Source organism: Symphalangus syndactylus, chromosome 19, assembly GCF_028878055.3.
Source record: "Symphalangus syndactylus isolate Jambi chromosome 19, NHGRI_mSymSyn1-v2.1_pri, whole genome shotgun sequence".
Lineage (NCBI taxonomy): Eukaryota > Metazoa > Chordata > Mammalia > Primates > Hylobatidae > Symphalangus > Symphalangus syndactylus.
Window position 1 is genome coordinate 58,023,888 of NC_072434.2, and position 18,864 is coordinate 58,042,751.

The 18,864-nt window shown below is 45.9% G+C and overlaps 1 protein-coding gene across 13 annotated transcripts in view; it reads left to right on the top strand.

Moving 5' to 3' along the window:
• VASH2 (vasohibin 2) overlaps positions 1–18,533 on the top strand; it is a 55,180-nt gene extending 36,647 nt beyond the window's left edge. For 6 of the 13 annotated variants that reach the window (XM_055235193.2, XM_063613895.1, XM_055235188.2 and 3 more), the window contains 2 exons: positions 902–1,017; positions 15,446–18,533. In XM_055235193.2, coding sequence (XP_055091168.1) covers positions 902–1,017; positions 15,446–15,518 — 189 coding nt within the window. In that variant the 3' untranslated portion in view covers positions 15,519–18,533. The other 7 variants (XR_010114774.1, XR_008649754.2, XR_010114775.1 and 4 more) reach the window with 7 other exon arrangements.
• Positions 18,534–18,864: the final 331 nt, after the last annotated feature.

The following is an 18,864-nucleotide window of genomic DNA, read 5'->3' on the forward strand; positions in this document are numbered from 1 at the left end:
GCCTCTTGCTCCAGGCCTCATTTTTCTAGGATGGTCAAAAATTTCTTGAGGTTAAAGTCTCTCTTTGCATATACTACTGCAAAGAAAGCCATCTAAAATCAATTTAGATGTGACAGATCTAAATCAGATCTAAAGTGTTAGTCATTTTATATTGAAGCGCTAGTTTGTTCTGTTTTGTCGATGTAATAGGGTGACCAATTGTACTAGTTTGCCTGGAACTGCGGGTTTTCCCAGGACATGAGATTTTCAGTATTAAAACCTGGAAAACCTTATATGCCGGCCTTATATAGACTATACTCATACGACCCTCTTCTCCCTCTCAGTTTTACCTCCAAAGTGATGTGATTCCCGCTTGTCCATGTCCCTCCAGGGCTTGTGCAGTCACTAAGAGAAAAGGATTATGCTGACTTCAGGCCTGGCTATGTTTAGCACTTGTGGACTTGTCATCTTCACTCTGCAGGACCTGGAGTGGAGATTCCTGATCAATTAAAACCATTCTGTCATATGTGTGGGATGGGAGCATCAGAGGAAGAACAAGCTGGTTTCTGGGGCAATGTAGATGGGACTTTGCCTTCGTGAGGAGAGGAACTTGCCAAGCAAACAAACACAGCCCCGGGGAGACTGAGGCACTGGGCTGTGTTCCTCTCTCTACATGGCACAGGGAGCACAATGTGGCCATCTGTATATCCGTCTTGGAAGTGGTGCCCTTGCTGCTTGACAGTACAGGACGAGAGAGGAATGTGTTTGTCTCCAGCCTCCTTTTTTAGAAGTCTTCCTGCTCAATGCCTTCTAAACCATGGCATCATGATTGCGCTGGGGGGTGGGATGTGGTGCTGGAAGAATACCTGAGGGTGGAGATCCTTTAGGAACCAGGGTGATTAACTCCTCACATCTCCTTCAGATCCTGAAACCTGCAAGTGCTCACTCTCCGACCCAAGTGAGAAGCCGGGGAAAATCCCTGTCCCCCAGAAGGAGACAGGCAAGTCCCCCGAGGAGACTCGGCCGGCGAGACAAGTCGTGAGTAATATTTCCTCTTCCCCAACTCAAAGCCCAACACAAACATTCAAGGGGTTGTCCTGGCCCATGGGGACAAAGCTGTGTCTTGGGCCTGGCATTTGAACCTGACAGCAATCTCCAGGAGGACTGCCCCTCATTCAGGGGATGTCTGTGGAAAAGGATCCACTGTGCACATCACCCCCATTGCCACTTCTCTGCTGTCAGTTGCACACAAACAGAGGGATAAGCCCCAGGCAGAATGAGGTGAAGAATAGCCTGAAATGCAGGTGGTCCAGAGGGAGCCTTGGACTTAGAATTAGGAAACCTGGGGCTGGAACCGGCGCAACTGCTTGGGGATGTCTTTGTTATCTTTCTGGGCGTAAGTTTTCTCACCCATAAAATGGGATTGTTAGAATTTATGAACTTTCCTAAAATTCTGTAGTCCTCTGTACCCAGCAGAAAGTGTGATTACCATCGGTGGATGGTGGCATCAGAAACACCCACCGGCTCATCTTCTTCCTTGGCTAACTCTACCGTCTCCGTTTCAGCCCTGAGGCCAGTGATCCCACATCTACTTCTTAGATCAAAATAACCCACTTAAGCAATGACAGATTGGAGATGCTGGGGATGCCCAAATTCACCAGTGATAATCCGCTGGCAAATATTTGAACTATAGCCATCCTGGGAAAAAATACTGCTTTTCTTAATAATAGCAGCATGCTGTGTCACCCAGCCTCTTGCCGTGCTGGGACCATGTGGCACAGTGCACAGGGGCCTTGGTTGAATCCCAGCTCTGCCACGTGTTAGCTGTGCAGCTGGGCACATCCTTCCTCCTCCGGGAGCCTTGGTTTCTTCCTCCATGAAAGAGTATCAGATGCTCTCCTTGCCTATCTGACACGGTGGTTTGTGAAGATCCAAGTAGATGATGTAACGAGAGTGACTTGTCAGCAGTGAACTGCTTTCACACAAGCACATTATCATCATCACATCAATCCTGTACAGTAAGCAGGGAACATTTTACAAGTTTTGTTTTCAGGTGAAGAAACCAGGACACAAAAAGGGCTTGTTATCCTGTAGTGAGTTCTGTAGCTGGTCAGTGAGAAATGGGGCCGAAACCCAGGTCCTCTGATTCTGGGAGGTGGCAGGGCAGAGTCAGGGAGGGTTCTGTTTTCGGAAGAACAGGACGGGACGAAGTACTTTCATTTCCAAGGAAGGTTCTTTACTTGCCCCATTCCACGTCCTACAGCCAGTCCTGGGTTCAGCAGGTACTGCCACGAGGGCCTTGGTGACAATGGCTGTCGTTCTGGGTTGGAAAGGAGGGTGTGAGGTGTGAAGCAGTGAGAGGTCAGGTGTTCCTGGTAGCAAGAGAGGCTGAAGATGAGAATAGTTTCGGCATAGGTTTGTCCTTGTAGGGAGCAGGATGGCTTCCAACCTTTCACACACGACCTCCTGACCCCAATCCTCCCCCTGATGCTGGCCACTGCCCTTGACCCTTGACCCCTAACCTTAGCCCTTACCCTATCTCTCTCTCTGTCTTTGATTCAAACATCAATTAACTGCTGTCACTGCATAAAGTAGCGGTTGTCTCAGAGGACAATGAACATAGAAATCTTCCCAGAGGGTCATTTAGCATAGAGTGAGTGACCCAGCAATAGCAAGTTGCTCATGAAACAACTGATTTTGTCTGATTTATTATCTGTTTTGCCCAAGGAGGGCTGAGTCATTCCCTGAGGAGCTCCCAGTCTTCAGCAAATGTCGAGCAGAGTCTATAAAAGCCTGCCATTCCCTTTAGACTCTAGAATCCAGAGGACATGAAGGCCCAAGCATTCCGCCTGGCAATGGATTCCTGCACAGAATGGTGGCCATTGATTTTGAAGACTAGTCTTGGTGGATCCATTTTACTTGGATCCACAGGGACTTTGCATTCACAGGGCCATGTTGAGTTTTTAACCAGGAAACGTGACCATAAATGCGAGGGGATGGTAAAGATCTTAGAAACCATGGTAACAGGATGATGTCAGGAGTCAGGAGGTGCTGGTGGCTGGTTTGGGAAATGTGGAGGAAGGAGAGTTTGAGTTTGGATGATGGGATGTGGGGTGCATCTTTGGCATCAGGGGAGCTGCTAAAAATGCAGACCTGGAGTTTGAGGAAGCTGGGGGATAAAAGTCGTATTGGAGCCATCTACTTAGAATTGCCAGCTGAAATGACAGCCAGATAAGTCTGTGAGCAAAGAAAGAAGAGAAAAAAGAAATGGCCGGGCATGGTGGTTCACGCCTGTAATCCCAACACTTTGGGAGGCCAAGGAGAGATAATTGCATGAGTCCAGGCATTTGAGACCAGCATGCCTGTGCCACATAGGGAGACCCTGCCTTTACAACAACAAATTAGCCAGGCATGGTGATGCACGCCTGTAGTCCCAGCTTCTTGGGAGGCTGAGATGGGAGGATTGCTTGCGCCTGGCAATTCAAGCCTGGATAGCACCATTGCTCTCCAGTCTGGGTGAAGGAGTGAGGCCCTGTAAAAAAAAAAAAAAAAAAAAAAAAAAAGTGATGACAAGGCCCTGAGGAAGCCCAAGAAAAAGAGCCAGAACAGAAGATGGAAAAGGAACAGTCAGAGAGGGAGAGGATGGATCAGGACTGTGAGTGCACCTGCGCCTGCAGAAGACAGCTGTCAGAGTGCCGCAGCCGTGAGCGCAAAGCTACCTTCCGGTGTTGAGGCACCACTTGCCCTCTGCCCTCCTGCCCATCTGGCACACCAGAGTGGGCCTGGGAATGGGGAGAGAGACCAGGGAAAGGGAGTGGTTGCCTGAGGTCAGGAAGGAAGACCTGCAGGAAGAGGGCATTCTCCTCCATTACCTTCTGTCCCCCATGCCCCGGAGTCGACCCCAGCCCCACTGGGGGAAGCACAGGAGCACAGAGGTGATGGCTCAGGGCTCAGCAGTGAAAACATAAGCTTTTCAAAAACTATGAGAAGTGGCCGCAACAAGGTGAGGAGGGGTGGGCTTCAAGAGGAAGGAGGGAAAGTAGTGGGGGAAGGAGAAGCGCTATGGACTGGGGTGACATTTAAAGAGGCAGTGTTGAGAGGCTGAGGAACCAGCCTGTGAAAGGGAGTGAGAGTGCGAGCTGATGGAGCTGATGCAGGCCAGGATTCATTTATCAAGAAGGAGCCCTGAACAGAGTTGCAGCAACCTGATTTCTGACTCCAGCTCTGCCATGAACCAGCTTGTGGCTTTGAGCAAGCTGCGTCTCTGTGCCTCACCTGCGTAAGGGGACAGAGGACTTAGAGCAGATTATTCTAGGTAGTTTGTAAACTCTGTAGAGTTCTCCTGGGGCTTTTGTCTTTCTAGAATTGGAAGAGACCAGAGTGTCTTTGGACACACAGAGAAAATAACCAGGAGAAAGAAATGAATGTTCAAGAACAAAGGGATTAATAGAGGAAGATATATGAGCAGCTGGGGTCACATGGTATGGAACGCTACAGAGAGGGCTTAGAAGGTGGTGGGTGGGGGAGAGGGTAGGGCAGAGGAAGGGGGGGACATTAGGGAGAGCTTGACATACATGAGGAGGTAGAAGTTGAAGGACTATACCTTAAGTGGCCTTTATCCTGCCAGTGAAGGAGTTGAAGAAAGGGCCCAGCTGAGGACAGATAGATAGGCCCTGCAGTCCTGTTCTTACCTCTGAGTGTGCACCAGCATCACCTGAAGGGTTTGTTGAAACAGAAGACTGCTGGACCCCTTTCCCAGAGCTTCTGATTCAGCACATATGGGATGGAGCCTGAGAACTGGTGTTTCTAATGATGCTGATCCTGCTGGTCTGGGGACCACACTTTGACAGCTACCGTTTGCTTCAGCCGCAGGCCTCCACCTGTGTTTGATGAATCAGAATGGGAAAACTGAGTTGGCGGTTGACCCTGAAAAATAACAGTCACTGGCTGAAAGTACTGGGTCTGCTGAGAGGGTCAGATAAAGCCGTTGGGTGTGATTTAGGGGCTCAGCCTTGTCCAGTGTCGCCTGGATCTCTGGATAATGAGGTTGTGGAAGCGAAGTTAGGGGGTCTGACCCTGCGCTGGCTCCCATGTTTGGGCCCCAGTGAAGTCATTCTGGGAGGGGCCCAACTGTTCACTCTCCTGGGGGCCAGACCGGGCCTCCGGTCCTTCATCCCCTAGGCCATGCCCATACACTAACCTCTGACTACTTTATCATGCAGCCAAGGCAAGTGACCACCCCTGCGCCTGCAGAGGACAGCTGTTAGACTGCGTCAGTTGTGAGTGCAAAGCTATCCACTCTCCCGCTCCCCTCCTACCCTGCCGGCACATCAGAGCGGGCCTGGGAATGGGGAGAAAGACTGGGGAAGGGAGTGGTCGGTCACTCGAGGTCAGGAAGGAAGACCTGCAGGAAAAGGGGAATTCTCTTCCATCACCCTCCTCCCTCCACGTCCCAAAGTCAATCCCAGCCCCAGTCGGGAAAGCCCCAGGAGCACGGAGGTGATGGCTCATGGTTCAGTGAAATCATCAACTTTTCAAAAAAGGTGAAGAGTGACTGCCACCTGCCTCAGAATCCCCCTGACTCATGCCCCTGCCCTGGAGCCCTTCCTCCTGGGTAAATATTGATTCCCAAAAGTCCTCCTTCCTAAACTGCTCCCAGTAGGTCAGAGTCTTTGGGGTTTTTTTTTCCCCGCAACTAGGGCCGAGTGGCCTTGGAACAGTTTGACCATCCACAGAGCCCAGTTGGCTTGTAGGTGCCCGTGGACAATTTTGTATGAGCAAATCCAGTAAGACCATGGTTATTCTTGGTGGCAGAAACCTTTGCCACTTCTTTTCTCTTTCTCTAGCACTTGGAGGTTGGGAGGGAACTCTAGAGGGCACATCTCTCAGCTGAAGTTTCAAATGGATTGAGGTGTTTGAGGAGGGAAGATTCTCTCCCTAATTCCCCCGAAACTTTGACTTCTGAGTTGCAGGGCTGGGGAAGGGATTGCAGGCAGTACTGTGTAGGAGGAGAGGGAAGAGAGGTGCGGGACATGAGAATAAGAAGAAGGGCTGTGAGAGGCCACAAGCACTGGAGTGCCAAGCCCCAGCTTCCCTCTCTAGATTCCAGCTCCCGCCATTCTGCCACACTAGAACTCAGGACAGCCGCGTTCCTGGAGGTATGTTTGGAGAGAAGCAGCTCCTCAGCTTCCACCCATGGCCTTGACCAAGCAGGCTTTTCTCCAGGTAATTTTGCTTTTGGCGAGGAAATGAGAAAGTGACAAATATGGTCTTGACCCAATCACTCCACAAACTCTGGGAATCTTACTGTAACATGGCCAGGACTAGGGTTTGGTGACTCTGTCCCTGTGCTATTCTGTCAGCATTACATAAGGCCATCGCGTCATTTCTAAATGTGTTGGGTGTCATGAGGAAGCTTGGGAGGGGCCCAAAGGGTGGAAAATTACCATAACGGGCGAGAGGCCCATCAGCTGTGGGGTCCCAGTCCCTGTCTGCCATGGATAATTTTAGTGGCATTATATCCCCATCCACCTCCTCCCTCCAGCTGGAGCGACTTCCAGCCTTGAATTCCTCTCCATTTTTGCACTTGTCTAAATAATCCCTTTGGAGAGGAGGATCAGTGTCACTGGGTTGACAAGAATCAGCTGAGTGGGAGGGCAGGTGAAGATGACTGCTTAGCATCTGCTGAGACCAAGTTTCAAGAGGGAAACCAGGACTCCCCCACCCTTCCACCCACGGGTCCTTTCTCACACTCTGCTCCTCTGGGAGTGTTTAAAGCACCTACTACACTGAATTGTCAAGTTTTTTCCTGTGGTTCGTAAAGAGAAAGGAAGAGGGAGGTTGAGATTCATGTTTCAAAGGCCATCTGTGAACTGAAACCAACTCCTTCCCAGCCCTGGGCCTCAGAACCCTTGCAGCTCTTCACTGAGGGGTGTTCCCAGGGGTTCTCAACTGGGTCAGCTCTGGGAGAGGAGAGATAGAAAAGTGGTGGGAGGTGGAAGTGTTTGCTGCTCACATCTTGGTAAGTGAGGAAGCTCCTTGTTAGGGCCAGGGGCCTGAGATGGTAAATGCCCCGCAACGCCCAGGACCACCCTGCCCAATAAAGAACCGTTCCACCTCAAATGCCAACGGCGCCCTCGCTGGGAAGCTTCAGCGCTCTCCGAAGTCCTTTCCATTTCTGACAGTTCATGACTCTTGGCCTGCTGCCTATGACCTGGCCCTGAGTGAATTGGAGTGAGCAGATAGTGATTTTCTGGTTTTGCGGCCAGAGTGACCACGTGGAACATTCTTCTCAATTGAGGCCAGTGTTCCTGAGGACCCATGAGAACCTCTTCATCTTCTCTCCCCTGTGTGGCTGCTTTTTTCCCGCTGTCCCTCCTCCTGTTTCCTTTGCTGGTCATCTTTCTTTGCCTCCCCTTTTCTTCCTCTTTGATTTCCCTTCTTCATCATTGATCTCTGTGGCAGTTCATGGCTCCAGCGGACTTTGTCTACCCTGCTGGATGCCCTGGGGGTCCCAGAGGTTAGTAAGCCCTGAAAGCCCATCTCCTTTCACTGCAGGGCCTTGAGCTGGACAATGGAATTCCTGCTCCATTCTGTCAGGAAGGATTACATATGTCCAGACATGTGGTTGAGTAAGGGCAGAGGTTGTTTAATGAAGTCATTGAAAATAAATTTGATTCCATGGTCTAATCACATTGACTGGTGCCCAAGAAGTAATTCTCCTTAGATCCCAAATGAGAAATATCCCCAGTGGGAAAAGGAGATTTCCTTAGGGTAGAAAGTAGAGGGAAACAAACAAAAAAGAACACTAGGAAGGCTATGAAGGGAAAAGCTAAACCTCCAAGATGGTGAAGGGCAGTTTCTTCTCCAATGACTGCCTGGTCAGTTCCCCCAGGGAAATTCATATGGCCCAGAGTCTCCAGGGATGCTTGGAGAAATCAAGATGGAATGATGGGCCTCATCAGAAAAGACCACCTCAGGCAGAGTGAGCCAGGAGCCTCTGTGAGCTCCCCAGGGTCACTTAGGGTCAGACAGGGGCAGACAGGGTGAGGTTTCCTAGAGCTGAGGGGTTCTTGTCCCAGAAAGGAGAAGTGACATCAGAGCCTGGAAACTGTGCCCTGGAACCTCCCACAGTTGGCCCATGGCCAGAGTCTCCTGCCTGGGGAGGGCTCAAAGGGATGGGCACCGGCTGAAAAATCTCTTCTGGGCTGAATCCGTCTTGGCTGAGGCTTCTGTTTACATAGCAACATCAGCTGTCTGCCCTGGCAGCTGCCGGCAGCAGTGCCTTCCATCCGGGGAAGCAAGGAATGTAAGGGAGGAGTGGACTGGCCTGGAATGAAGGTGACAGGTGTGAATGAAGCTTCCCTTTCCCTGTGTCTGTCCAGCTAAGGCCATGCTCTGCCTCTGAGGCCTACCCAGACAGGCCATGAATCCTAAATCGGGGCCTGGTCTGACCTGATTCCAGCCAGACTCCACAAGAAGGGGGGCCCTGGGGTCTTTGCTTAAACTTGTAAATGCTGGGCCGAGAGCACCCCTGGTTTAATCTCTTCCACACTCTTAACATCTGGGATTAAGAGTCTAACGTTTAGAGTGGCACTTTTCCCACACTTGCCTTCCTGGACTCCCGAGCCTGCAGGCTGTACCGCCAGTCTGGCCTTTGTGTTTCTGTGTGAGGGTGAGTGCCAGCACATGTGCCCAGACATGGCCCTCGGTCAGAGATGCGGAAGAGAGACTGGGTGGTTGAGGGAACCCCGTGAACTTCCTCTCCTCGTCCTGTTTCTTTTCTTAAACCTCATCTCTCCCAGATACACCCCTATGCATGTTCAGCCTTGGGATGTGGTGATGTCTCCACTCCATCAATTTCTGGTTCTGAGGCTTCTTGTGGCTGCACAGATGGCACCATCTGGTCAGGCCGAGCTCCTCCTCTGCACCGAGGCTGCCTCAGAGTGTGAAGGACTTGGTGTGCAGCTGTCAAAGTTGAGATAGCAGTGGCGGAGAGTAGTAGGATTTTTGACAGAATAACTTCTCTGTGGAACCACCACCCTGTTCTCCCCAGCCTACCTCCTGCTTTGAGCAGCCTCCGTCCAGCTGGCTCCAGGAATGCAGACCTGTCATTGGGGTTAAGCGTAGCCTTGGGGCCAGGCCATCAAGCTTTCACCCTAGTTCACTCTGAGTCCATTTACGTCACAACAGGTGAGGCTGGGACTGTCCGTGCATGTGGATATCCTTCCTCCTGCAAAGTGAGTCAAAGTAAAGTTTTCTACTCTTTTTCCCCTAAAACAAAATGTTGCCTGAGAACCTTAAAAAAAGAAAATTCTTTCATTTCTTTGCCTTGTTTGGAGGAGGATGGCAGGGAGGTGGGGTTGGAGAAATATATTAGTCTAAAATAATAACCCTGGATCTGATGAGAGGTTCTGGGCAAGTGCAGACCAGGGTGAATCACCATCCTAGTGCTCGTGTTTCTTAAAAATAAACCCCCTTGCAATATTCTAATTATAGCTGGGGGAGCACTTGGAAGAGGCCTCTCTACACATAATAGCTCACCCAGCTCTGGCCCTGAGATGAGCTGGCAAGGACTGAACGACATTTCTGGCTGGGCCTTACAGGCAGGTGGCATGCTGTGATAACCTACTTCTGCCCTATGCCAGCCAAGGAAATTGCAGCCACGGTTGCAGTAAAAGAAAAGGATTTCGTCTTCTGGGCAGGTCACCAGGAACCTCAGTTTAGCTCATTTTCTGCCAGTATTAGTCCTTTTCTTCTCCTGGGTTCTGGGTACTTAGTGGAAGGTGGCAGGTGTGGGGATACAGAAGAAGATGACCTAGTCCCTTTCCTTTGGAGGCACTCAAGCTGTTGATGCATTCAGCTTAATGAGTAGGCAGGTTCCCCACATGGCTTTCAGGGGTAAAGCAAACTCACTCCAATATAGAAAATAAATGTTCTTCCTGCTTGTTAATTCTGAAAATGTTGTCATGGTAACTTGAATTCCTGGCTTAGGACTTTGTCTCTAAAATAAAATATCCCATGATAAAGATAACAGATGATTCCCTATCATCCATTTACATGTTAGTGAGAATTTGATTGATAGGTACATATTCCACAGTGGGATTCATAGATGAATTTCCTTGGTCCCTGCTTTCAAATTGTCCACAGTCTCTGAGGCAGGCCTAAGGATTATGAATTGGCAGGATTATTGAACAGATGTTGTCTTAGTCCTTTTTGTGTTGCTGTAACAATACCTGAGACTGAATCCTTTATAATGAACAGGAAATGTATTGGCCCATGGTTCTGGATGCTGAGAAACCCAAGATCAAGTGGCTGACATCTGGTGAGAGCCTTCTTGTTGCACTGTCACATGACAGAAAGGCAAGAGAGGGAGAGAGGAAAGAAAGAGAACAAGCACAAGTGTGCAAAGGGGCCAAACTCATCCTTTTATAAGAAACCCACTTTTGAGAAAACAATACTAATCTATTCATGAGGGTGATGCCCCAGGATCCACACACCTCCCACTAAGCCCTGCCTCCCAACCCCACTGCACCGAGGATCGAGTTTCCAAACCCATGAACTTTGGGGGACACATTTAAGCCATAGCAAATGTACCAAAGAAAGTGCCAGAGCATACAGAGCAAGTAGCGGATTGTGATGATAGGGAGTCAGAAAATACTTCCTGAGGTAAGTGACATTTGGGATTGCCTTCTAAGGATGAGGAGATGTCGGGGAGAGCATTCTAGACAGGAGACAGCATAAGCCAAGGTGCAGAGGCAGGAGTGGCATGGTGTCCTTCTCAGATGCTTGGAAAGATGCTTTGAGGTGGCAGAGGAAGGGGGAAGTTTGCATTGTGGTTCAGGGTGTGGGCTGTAGATTCTGGGGACCGACTCTGGCTCCAACACCTGCTAACTGTGTGACTTTGCTTTGAGCAAATTCCTTACCTTTCAGTACCTCCATTTTCTCTTCTATAAAATGGACAATACCAGTATCAACCCCACGGGTTATGGTGAGAATTAATCCAGGGAAACCTCTTAGAACGATGCCTGGCACATCATTAAGTGCCTAATAAATAAAAGCTATTTATAATGGTGATTTCCTGGTACCTGGAAGGCATGGGCAAACTGGTGCAAGTGCGAGGGAAAAGACTAAAAAAAGGAGTTCAAAGGTTCCCAAATTAAATTTCATCTATTTTCAAATGTGACAATAGCAGAACACAGGTAATGGTAAAGAGTGAAGTTTAAGAAACACACCAACTACAAAAAAATTTATGGGCTGAGGGGCTCCAAAGTGAGGAATTAAGGTGAGTGGCCAAAAAGTGGCTTCTCGAGGAGGTGGCAGGCCTGTGGCTAGTTAGCTACAGTGATCCCAGTGAGCCTCCATGACAGGGATGAGTGGGTGGGCTTTGTTTTCTCCCTGAGCCTACCCTGTAGGCTGTCCTGGCCACTGACTTTCTAGGAGAGACTGTCGGGCACAGGACTGAGGGAGAGAGAACAGGTCAGTGCAGATCTAGTCCAACAACTTGAAAATACTATGAAGCTAGTGTCTTATTTTCTTATATGAAGGGCAGCATATTTAGAGTTTCACAAGGAGGAGAGGTGTGACTTGGTGTTGAGGAAGATGCCAGGCCAGGAAGGGAGCATATGTAAGAAAGCTTCAGAAACTGGGATGAGCTAACTGGTAGGTCCTAGAAGGACCATGGAACAAGAGAGTCTCTTGTTAAGCACATGCACTGCTTAATTTTCAGAGACAACAGGAGATCTAAAGAGCTACCATGGCTTAGGTCCTACATAGTTTGCAGGGTTACAGGAAAGACTGACTCTTAGCAGTGAGTATGACTCCTGACTTCATTTGGACTGTGGCCATTCCTCCCGAGTTAGAACTTGCTAGAAACATGTTCTCCATACTCCACACAGTAACCTTCCTTAGGTTGACTTAGCACTCACTGTTAGTGGATCAGGTTTGGCTAAGGTTAGGTAGCTTAAACATAATTCACTTTTTTTTTCTTTTTTGAGATAGGGTCTTGTTTTGTTGCCCAGGCTGGAATGCAGTTGTGCAATCTCAGCTCACTGCAACCTCCACCTCCTGGGTTCAAGCGATCCTCTCATCTCAGCCTTCCAAGTAGCTGGGACTATGGGCACACATCACCATGTCTGGCTAATTTTTTTTTGCATTTTTTTTTTTTTTTTGTAGAGATGGGGTTTCACCATGTTGCCCAGGCTGGTCTGAAACTCCTGGGTTCAAGTGATCCTCCCTTCTCAGCCTCCCAAAGTGCTGGGAGTACAAGCATGACCCACCGCGCCTAGCCATCATTCACTTTTACGTTAAAAGCAGCTCAACAGAGGTGGAAATGGGCTTCCTGCTGCATGCCATCTTTAGAGACCATCTTTTTTTTTTTTTTTTTTTGAGACAGAATCTCACTCTGTTGCCCAGGCTGGAGTGCAGTGGCGTGATCTTGGCTCACTGCAACCTCTGCTTCCCAGGTTCCAGTGATTCTGCCTCAGCCTCCCAAGTAGCTGGGACTACAGGAATGCGCCACCATACCCGGCTGTTTTTTGTATTTTTAGTAGAGACAGGGTTTCACCACGTTGGTCAGGCTGGTCTCAAACTCCTGACTTCAAATGATCCACCCACCTCAGCCTCCCAAAGTGCTTGGATTACAGGCCTAAATCACTGTGCCCAGCCCTAGAGACCATCTTGAGGTCCCCACTCCAGCCATCACTTCCATCAGCAGGAAGAACAAAGGAAAGAAGAAGGTGAAGGGCACATACCAGTTGTCTTCTGAAGACGTGTCCTGCTAACTGCCACACCACACTTCCATTTAAATCTCACTGGCTACAACTTAGTCTGAGGCCATGCCTGGGTACAGGGAGGCTGGAAGATGTACTTTGTATTCAAGGCAGCTACGTACCTAGCTAAAAATCATGAATGGGAGACAGGGGTGTTTTATACTAAAGAAGGGAAGAGTGGATGTTGAGGGGCAACTAATAGACGCTGCCGCACACAGATCGTTAGATAAATCAGTTATGAGAATAATCTAATACAAAGGTAGTTTATATTTGGATAAAAAATATATGCTTACCTAGTTACAAAACCAGGAAAGATAGTGTGGAAATAATATTTTACTAACTCTAGGAAATGACCCGCATTTAATCTTTTTCTAAAGCAAGGAATGCATAGGTACTGCAGGTTTATCCTTTTGCCTTATCCTGCAGGCAAATTGAATTTTTGATTGTTGAATTTTCTACAAGTGGGGCACACTGTGGAGAAGTGATTTACATTTCTAACCACATTTGCATCAGGCTGATGCTAATGTGTGGGGAGTCTACTTGAGAAAGTCTCAGATTAGCTATTTGTAAAGATGACACCACCTCAGGCAAGGAGACAAAATGGAGGCTCCCTTCAGGCTTTATGAGAGAACCAGATGCATATGGACTCTTTAAACCTGACTTGTGTGTAAGAACCCTAGTTCTCTCCACATTAGTGGGCTGAAGGCTAGGGTAGGAATATAAGTTTGAATCCTCAAGCAAACGTGTGTTCCTTTTCCTGTCAATCCAATAATGGTCCTCATAGTGTCCTCTGGGGGCCACTCCTCCAGGCCTGTAGCAGTGGCTTTGTTTAAGGGAATGGCTAATCTCCAGGGCATGCAGAGGCTGGACACCATCCCCTGAAGGATGGAAGCCTTGAGCTCTGATACAATGAGCAGGAGTCTACACACTAAAGTGTAGGGATTTCTACTGGCAGTCAGCTGTGTTAATTAGCATCATGTGTATGTCCCAGGCGCTATGGGGAGAGACACAAAGAAATAAGAGGCATAACTCCTGACCGATAAAGGAGGGCACATGGTCAAGCTAAGAAATAAGGCCCATGCAACAGATAAGTAAGGTTACAAGATTTGAGTAAGGCCTAGTCAGGGATGGTTTCTTGACCACCTTGAGTAGTCAGGTTTCAGAGGGAATGATCAGACTGTTGATGACTGTTCCTTCCCATTTCAGAGACAGAGAGAGAGAGAGACAGAGAGAGAGAGAAGGGGTAGTGGAATTGCTGGCAGAGATTAATGCCATTCACTGAGCTGTGCTTTAGATAGAAGCTAGCTGTTGATTTCTAGTTCTATCAACATAGAATTAGTTGGACCACTTTTATGCCAGGGAAAAACCATTAGCTGTTAGGAAATCTTTCAAGGGCATAAACTAAGGCACCTTCTAACAATTGTATTTTCTTTTTTTTGTTGTTGTTGTTTTGTTTTGTTTTTTTAAAATACTTAAGAACAAGGTTCGGCTGGGTGTGGTGGGTCACGCCTGTAATCCCAGCACTTTGGGAGGCCGAGGCGGGCAGATCACCTGAGGTCAGGAGTTTGAGACCAGCCTGACCAACATGGTGAAACCCCGTGTCTACCAAAAATACAAAATTGGCCTGGTGTGGTGGCACATGCCTGTAATCCCAGCTACTCAGGAGGCTGAGGCAGGAGAATTGCTTCAACCGGGGAGGCAGAGGTTGCAGTGAGCCAGGATGGCGCCACTGCACTCCAACCTGGGCAACAAGGGCGAAACTCCATCTTAAAAAAACAAAAACAAAAACAAGGTTTATGTGTAACCTAAACATGTCTTTTTCTTGCAAAAATGGATGTGAAACTTCTGAATTAGAACTCACTAGCCATACTGAACATCATAAACTTGATTCATGATCTTAGTTCTCTCTTATCCAAGGTGAGAAGAGGCTCATTAAGAAATGGAAAAGTTGTAAGATACATTGTGAGATCGTTTAGGCATAATTGTATATTGGAAGTCATTTAGGACGCATCTTTAATGAAGACAGATGATGTGCTATTGATGTGAATGTTGTATTTCCCAGCTTGAAGTACTTTCTCACATGACTTTGCATAATTGCTTAGTTGTAGTTTTATGTTGCAAGTGACTTTAGCACGTTTTTAGGGAAGACGTTTTGCCACTGAGTGATTTTCCACACTGACATGCTTTTTCAGATGAATCCTAAGATTCACCTTGATTTTATACATTCAAGCCTGAACATTAACCCTCTTCCTGGGAACGTGAGTCACCTTTGATTCCTGGGCTTCCTCCAGGATATGAACACTAGGAAGCCAATGTTTCAAGGAGAATTTGACTCAGATTGTTGGCTCTACTTTAGAGTATGTGAATTTCATACCCTTGCAAGGTTCAAGAGTACTGGGTTTCAAAAGCTATAGTGTAACCAAAGTCAGGCTTAAAGCTGCAGAAGCTCATTCGACACCCTGAAAACTTTTCTGAACTCTACATTGAAAGTCTGTTAAAATGTTCCTTAAAACCTTTAAAGGTGGACTTAAGAACAAGAAGTAGAGTTGTGAGCTAAGGCTGGCAGGGTGGGGGAATGGGAGGATGAGACAAGTATCAGAAGGATTAGGAAAACCCGAGTAGAGGACCTTGAAAATGCTGTTATCTTTCTTTGTCCCATCCCCTCTCCTCCACCATTTTCTGTCTTTTACCCTTAGGCCTGCACTGCCTGAAAAGAAGGTGGCTGATCTGAGCACTCTGAATGAAGTGGGCTATCAAATCCGAATTTAGCCAAGCCATACTGGCCAGCAAGAGGGTTTCTGTGGTGCTTCTCTCTGCACTTTACCCAACATCTTCAGGAGGAACTGCAACTATTTATTAAGAACCTGTGAATTTTATTTTTAAGAATTCACCTGGAAATAGAATCTGAGTGGGTGGTAACCATTAGCTTTAAAAACTTCACTAGAAGTCACCATGAAAAGGCTGAAGTAATAAACCCCACTGGGGTTGGACTATGTCCCTCACTCAAGATCTTAAGGATAACAACCATAACTGTAGTTTTATATTTTTCCATTTACCTACTTTCTTTTACCTGCTTTGAACATTATGCCTCACCAATAGTAAATGTTCATGAAATAATCTCTTAAACTTTTGGTATAGTAAGGTAACTCTAACAGTATTACTGTCTTTTTCAGCAATAACAGAAAGCAAAAATGGGTGGGTTTTTTTTAAGCAGTTATTACCTCAGCATTTTGACATCAGATATGCAAACTTAATGGCGTTTTGTTTTTTTATATTCTATTTGTATTCTTTCCCCAGTATTTCCCATGGGGATCTCCACAAGTTTGGAGTTTTTTTCCTGGTGCACACACGTGAGGAGATTTAAGGTATTATATGCAAGTGTTTTACTAAAAAGCACTGAAATTCTTCTGGCAATACAAGAACCATTTTCAGGATCTTGGAGTTCCTTCCTTCTTAATCTTTCTTAAAGCATTCACTGATGTTTTTGTTTTTTCAAAATGAAACAAAAATATCACATTGAGAAGCTAGTCTATGTTCTGTCACTAACATTTAAACTTTGCAGACTCTAGCAAAAAGCACAAGAGGTCATGTACTATTATACAAATGTAGCAGTACTGGATTACCTCCTACACTAACACACTCAGGCAGAGACCAGGAGTGATCAGCAGGTCTTCAGAACCAAAAAACCTTTCTGTTCACATTTCATCTGATTTTTAAACTGAGGCAGGCTTTGATTCTTCTGAAGGACGCAAAGAATCAAACTAAGGGAGGACTCACTGTTAAAGATGTGTTCTGATGTCTTATATTAAGACCAAATGTGACATGATGTGATTATCTTCCAGTACTTTGCTTTTAGGTACCATTTCATGACATTTTAGGAATGAGTATTGGAAAATATAAAGAATTAGAAAAGCAGGATTTTTTTTTTTTTTTAATGGAAAAGTCTTCGGTCCAGTGTTAACCTTATAGTGTGATTCAGTCCCTAAGCACAGAATGAATGTCTGGCCTGCATATGGTAGTTACAGTGTAACCTCTGGCTGCAGACCACACAGGACAACCCTAACAGCCTAGTCTTGTATGGTATAAATATCAAGAGTACAGCTTCAATTTCATTTGCTTTATATTAGCAACAATGCCAACTCAGGAGACCAGACGGCCGATTTCAGTGAAGTCTGGTAGTCAACACATGTTATTTCAGTCTCAGTGCATCTCCTCTGGCTTTCTTTGACTGAAGGTGTTTATAGGAAGGAAGTTTAAAAAAAATCCTCATTGAGATTCTTTACCAATTCTTTACAAGATTTCTGGGGGTGACAGGGAAAGCAAAAGGACTTCATCCTTTAGCTACGTGCACAAGAGCTTACTTCACCCTAAAAATCAGTATTATTAATGAAAAGTACTGTTTTCTTAAAAAAAAGAAGTCTAATGTCCTTTAGATGAACAAGAGCAAGTATACATCTCCATTAGATTAAAATGTAGCACAGGGTTAAAAATTCTCAGTTTAATCTCTTTAAGAACAGTATTATCAGAGTTTAAAATGAGTTCTCTCTGTTTATCTTCACACAGCAAACCCATTCGCAGCCTCCCGGCCACATGTATTCACATGTTTGAAATAGTGAATCATTTCATTTTCATTCTAAAACAATACGGACTTAGCCATATACCTTCTGTTTGTCAATCTGAAACTTGCTTACATCTAATAAGTAGACCTCTTATAACACTGCAACCATTCTAAGAGTTGGAATTTATTTTTGCCAAGTCTTAAGTACTGCTAAATCTAAAATACAGAATATCAAATGGTTGCATAGCTTGTTTCCCACAACAAGGAGGAAAAGAACAGGAATACAAACTCTGTAATATGCTGATATAGAAGCCTTAGAACTGCTAACTGGCTTGATGGTTCAATTAGTAAGCTAATTTCTCCCACACCTGCTCCTTGATTTTTAGACTAATTTTCCCAAAGCAAGGTTTAGTCACACAAACTTGAAAGTACATTTAAAATGTTCTTAGTTGTCATCCTACTTTTATTGCCTATGGAATATACTAATTTCTAAAAAAAAAAAAAAATGGGAAAGGCACCAAACCCCTAAATTCTAGTGCAATAATTTAATTAAAAAAAAAAAAAAACCAACATGTTATATGCACCCCCCTCCCAAAGCTGATTTTAAGACTGGCTAGAATTCAAAATATAAAAAATAAAACTATGAAGTGATTTGAAATCGGTTTTAAAAGTTCTTAGTGCAAGAGAAATTTTATGTTTAAGCCATCATGGCAATATATGCAAAGTTTAAATGAATGACAGAAATCTTGATTTTAGACTGTATGTTGTGCTGTTTTGAGTACACTTTATTTCGGAAAGTGATATTTAGTATTTTCTATACACTCTGAAATCATGAGCATTTCACTTTTTCTAAGTCAATTATTTCATAAGGATTTTATTAATAGATATTGGTAAATAGAACTTTGGAAATCTTAATTCAGAATTCTTACTATACCTGAGGCTTTTGTAAGCTATAGTTTTATGTACAACCTTGTACAGTTTTTTTGACATACAATTCAGAACTTTGTTTATTCTCTTAGACTTTGTTCTGGCCAATACATTTTTTTTTAAATCTTTAAGAAGAACTGTGATTGTTTTAGTGGGTATTTTTCTAAGTAAATGAAAACTTGTATAATGGTATTTTAGAGAATGCCAGATAAGTGCATGTTTCGAGTTAATGTTTTTCTCATCACTTGTATGTTTCTAACACAGCATGAGACTTTAATAAAACCATCCTGGAAACTTAAGGATTGTTTTTCTTCTAAATATGTAAGATGTGGCCGGGCTCAGTGGCTCAAGCCTGTAATCCCAGCACTATGGGAGGCCAAGGCGGGTGGATCACCTGAGGTCAGGAGTTCGAGACCAGCCTGACCAACATGGTGAACCCCCATCTCTACTAAAAATATAAAAAATTAGCTGGGCATGGTGGCGGGTGCCTGTAATCCCAGGTATTTGGGAGGCTGAAGCAGAAGAATCACTTGAACGCGGGAGGCGGAGGTTGCAGTGAGCTGAGATCCCGCCAATGTACTCCAGCCTGGGCGACAGTTCGAGACTCAGTCTCAAAAAAAAAAAAAAAAA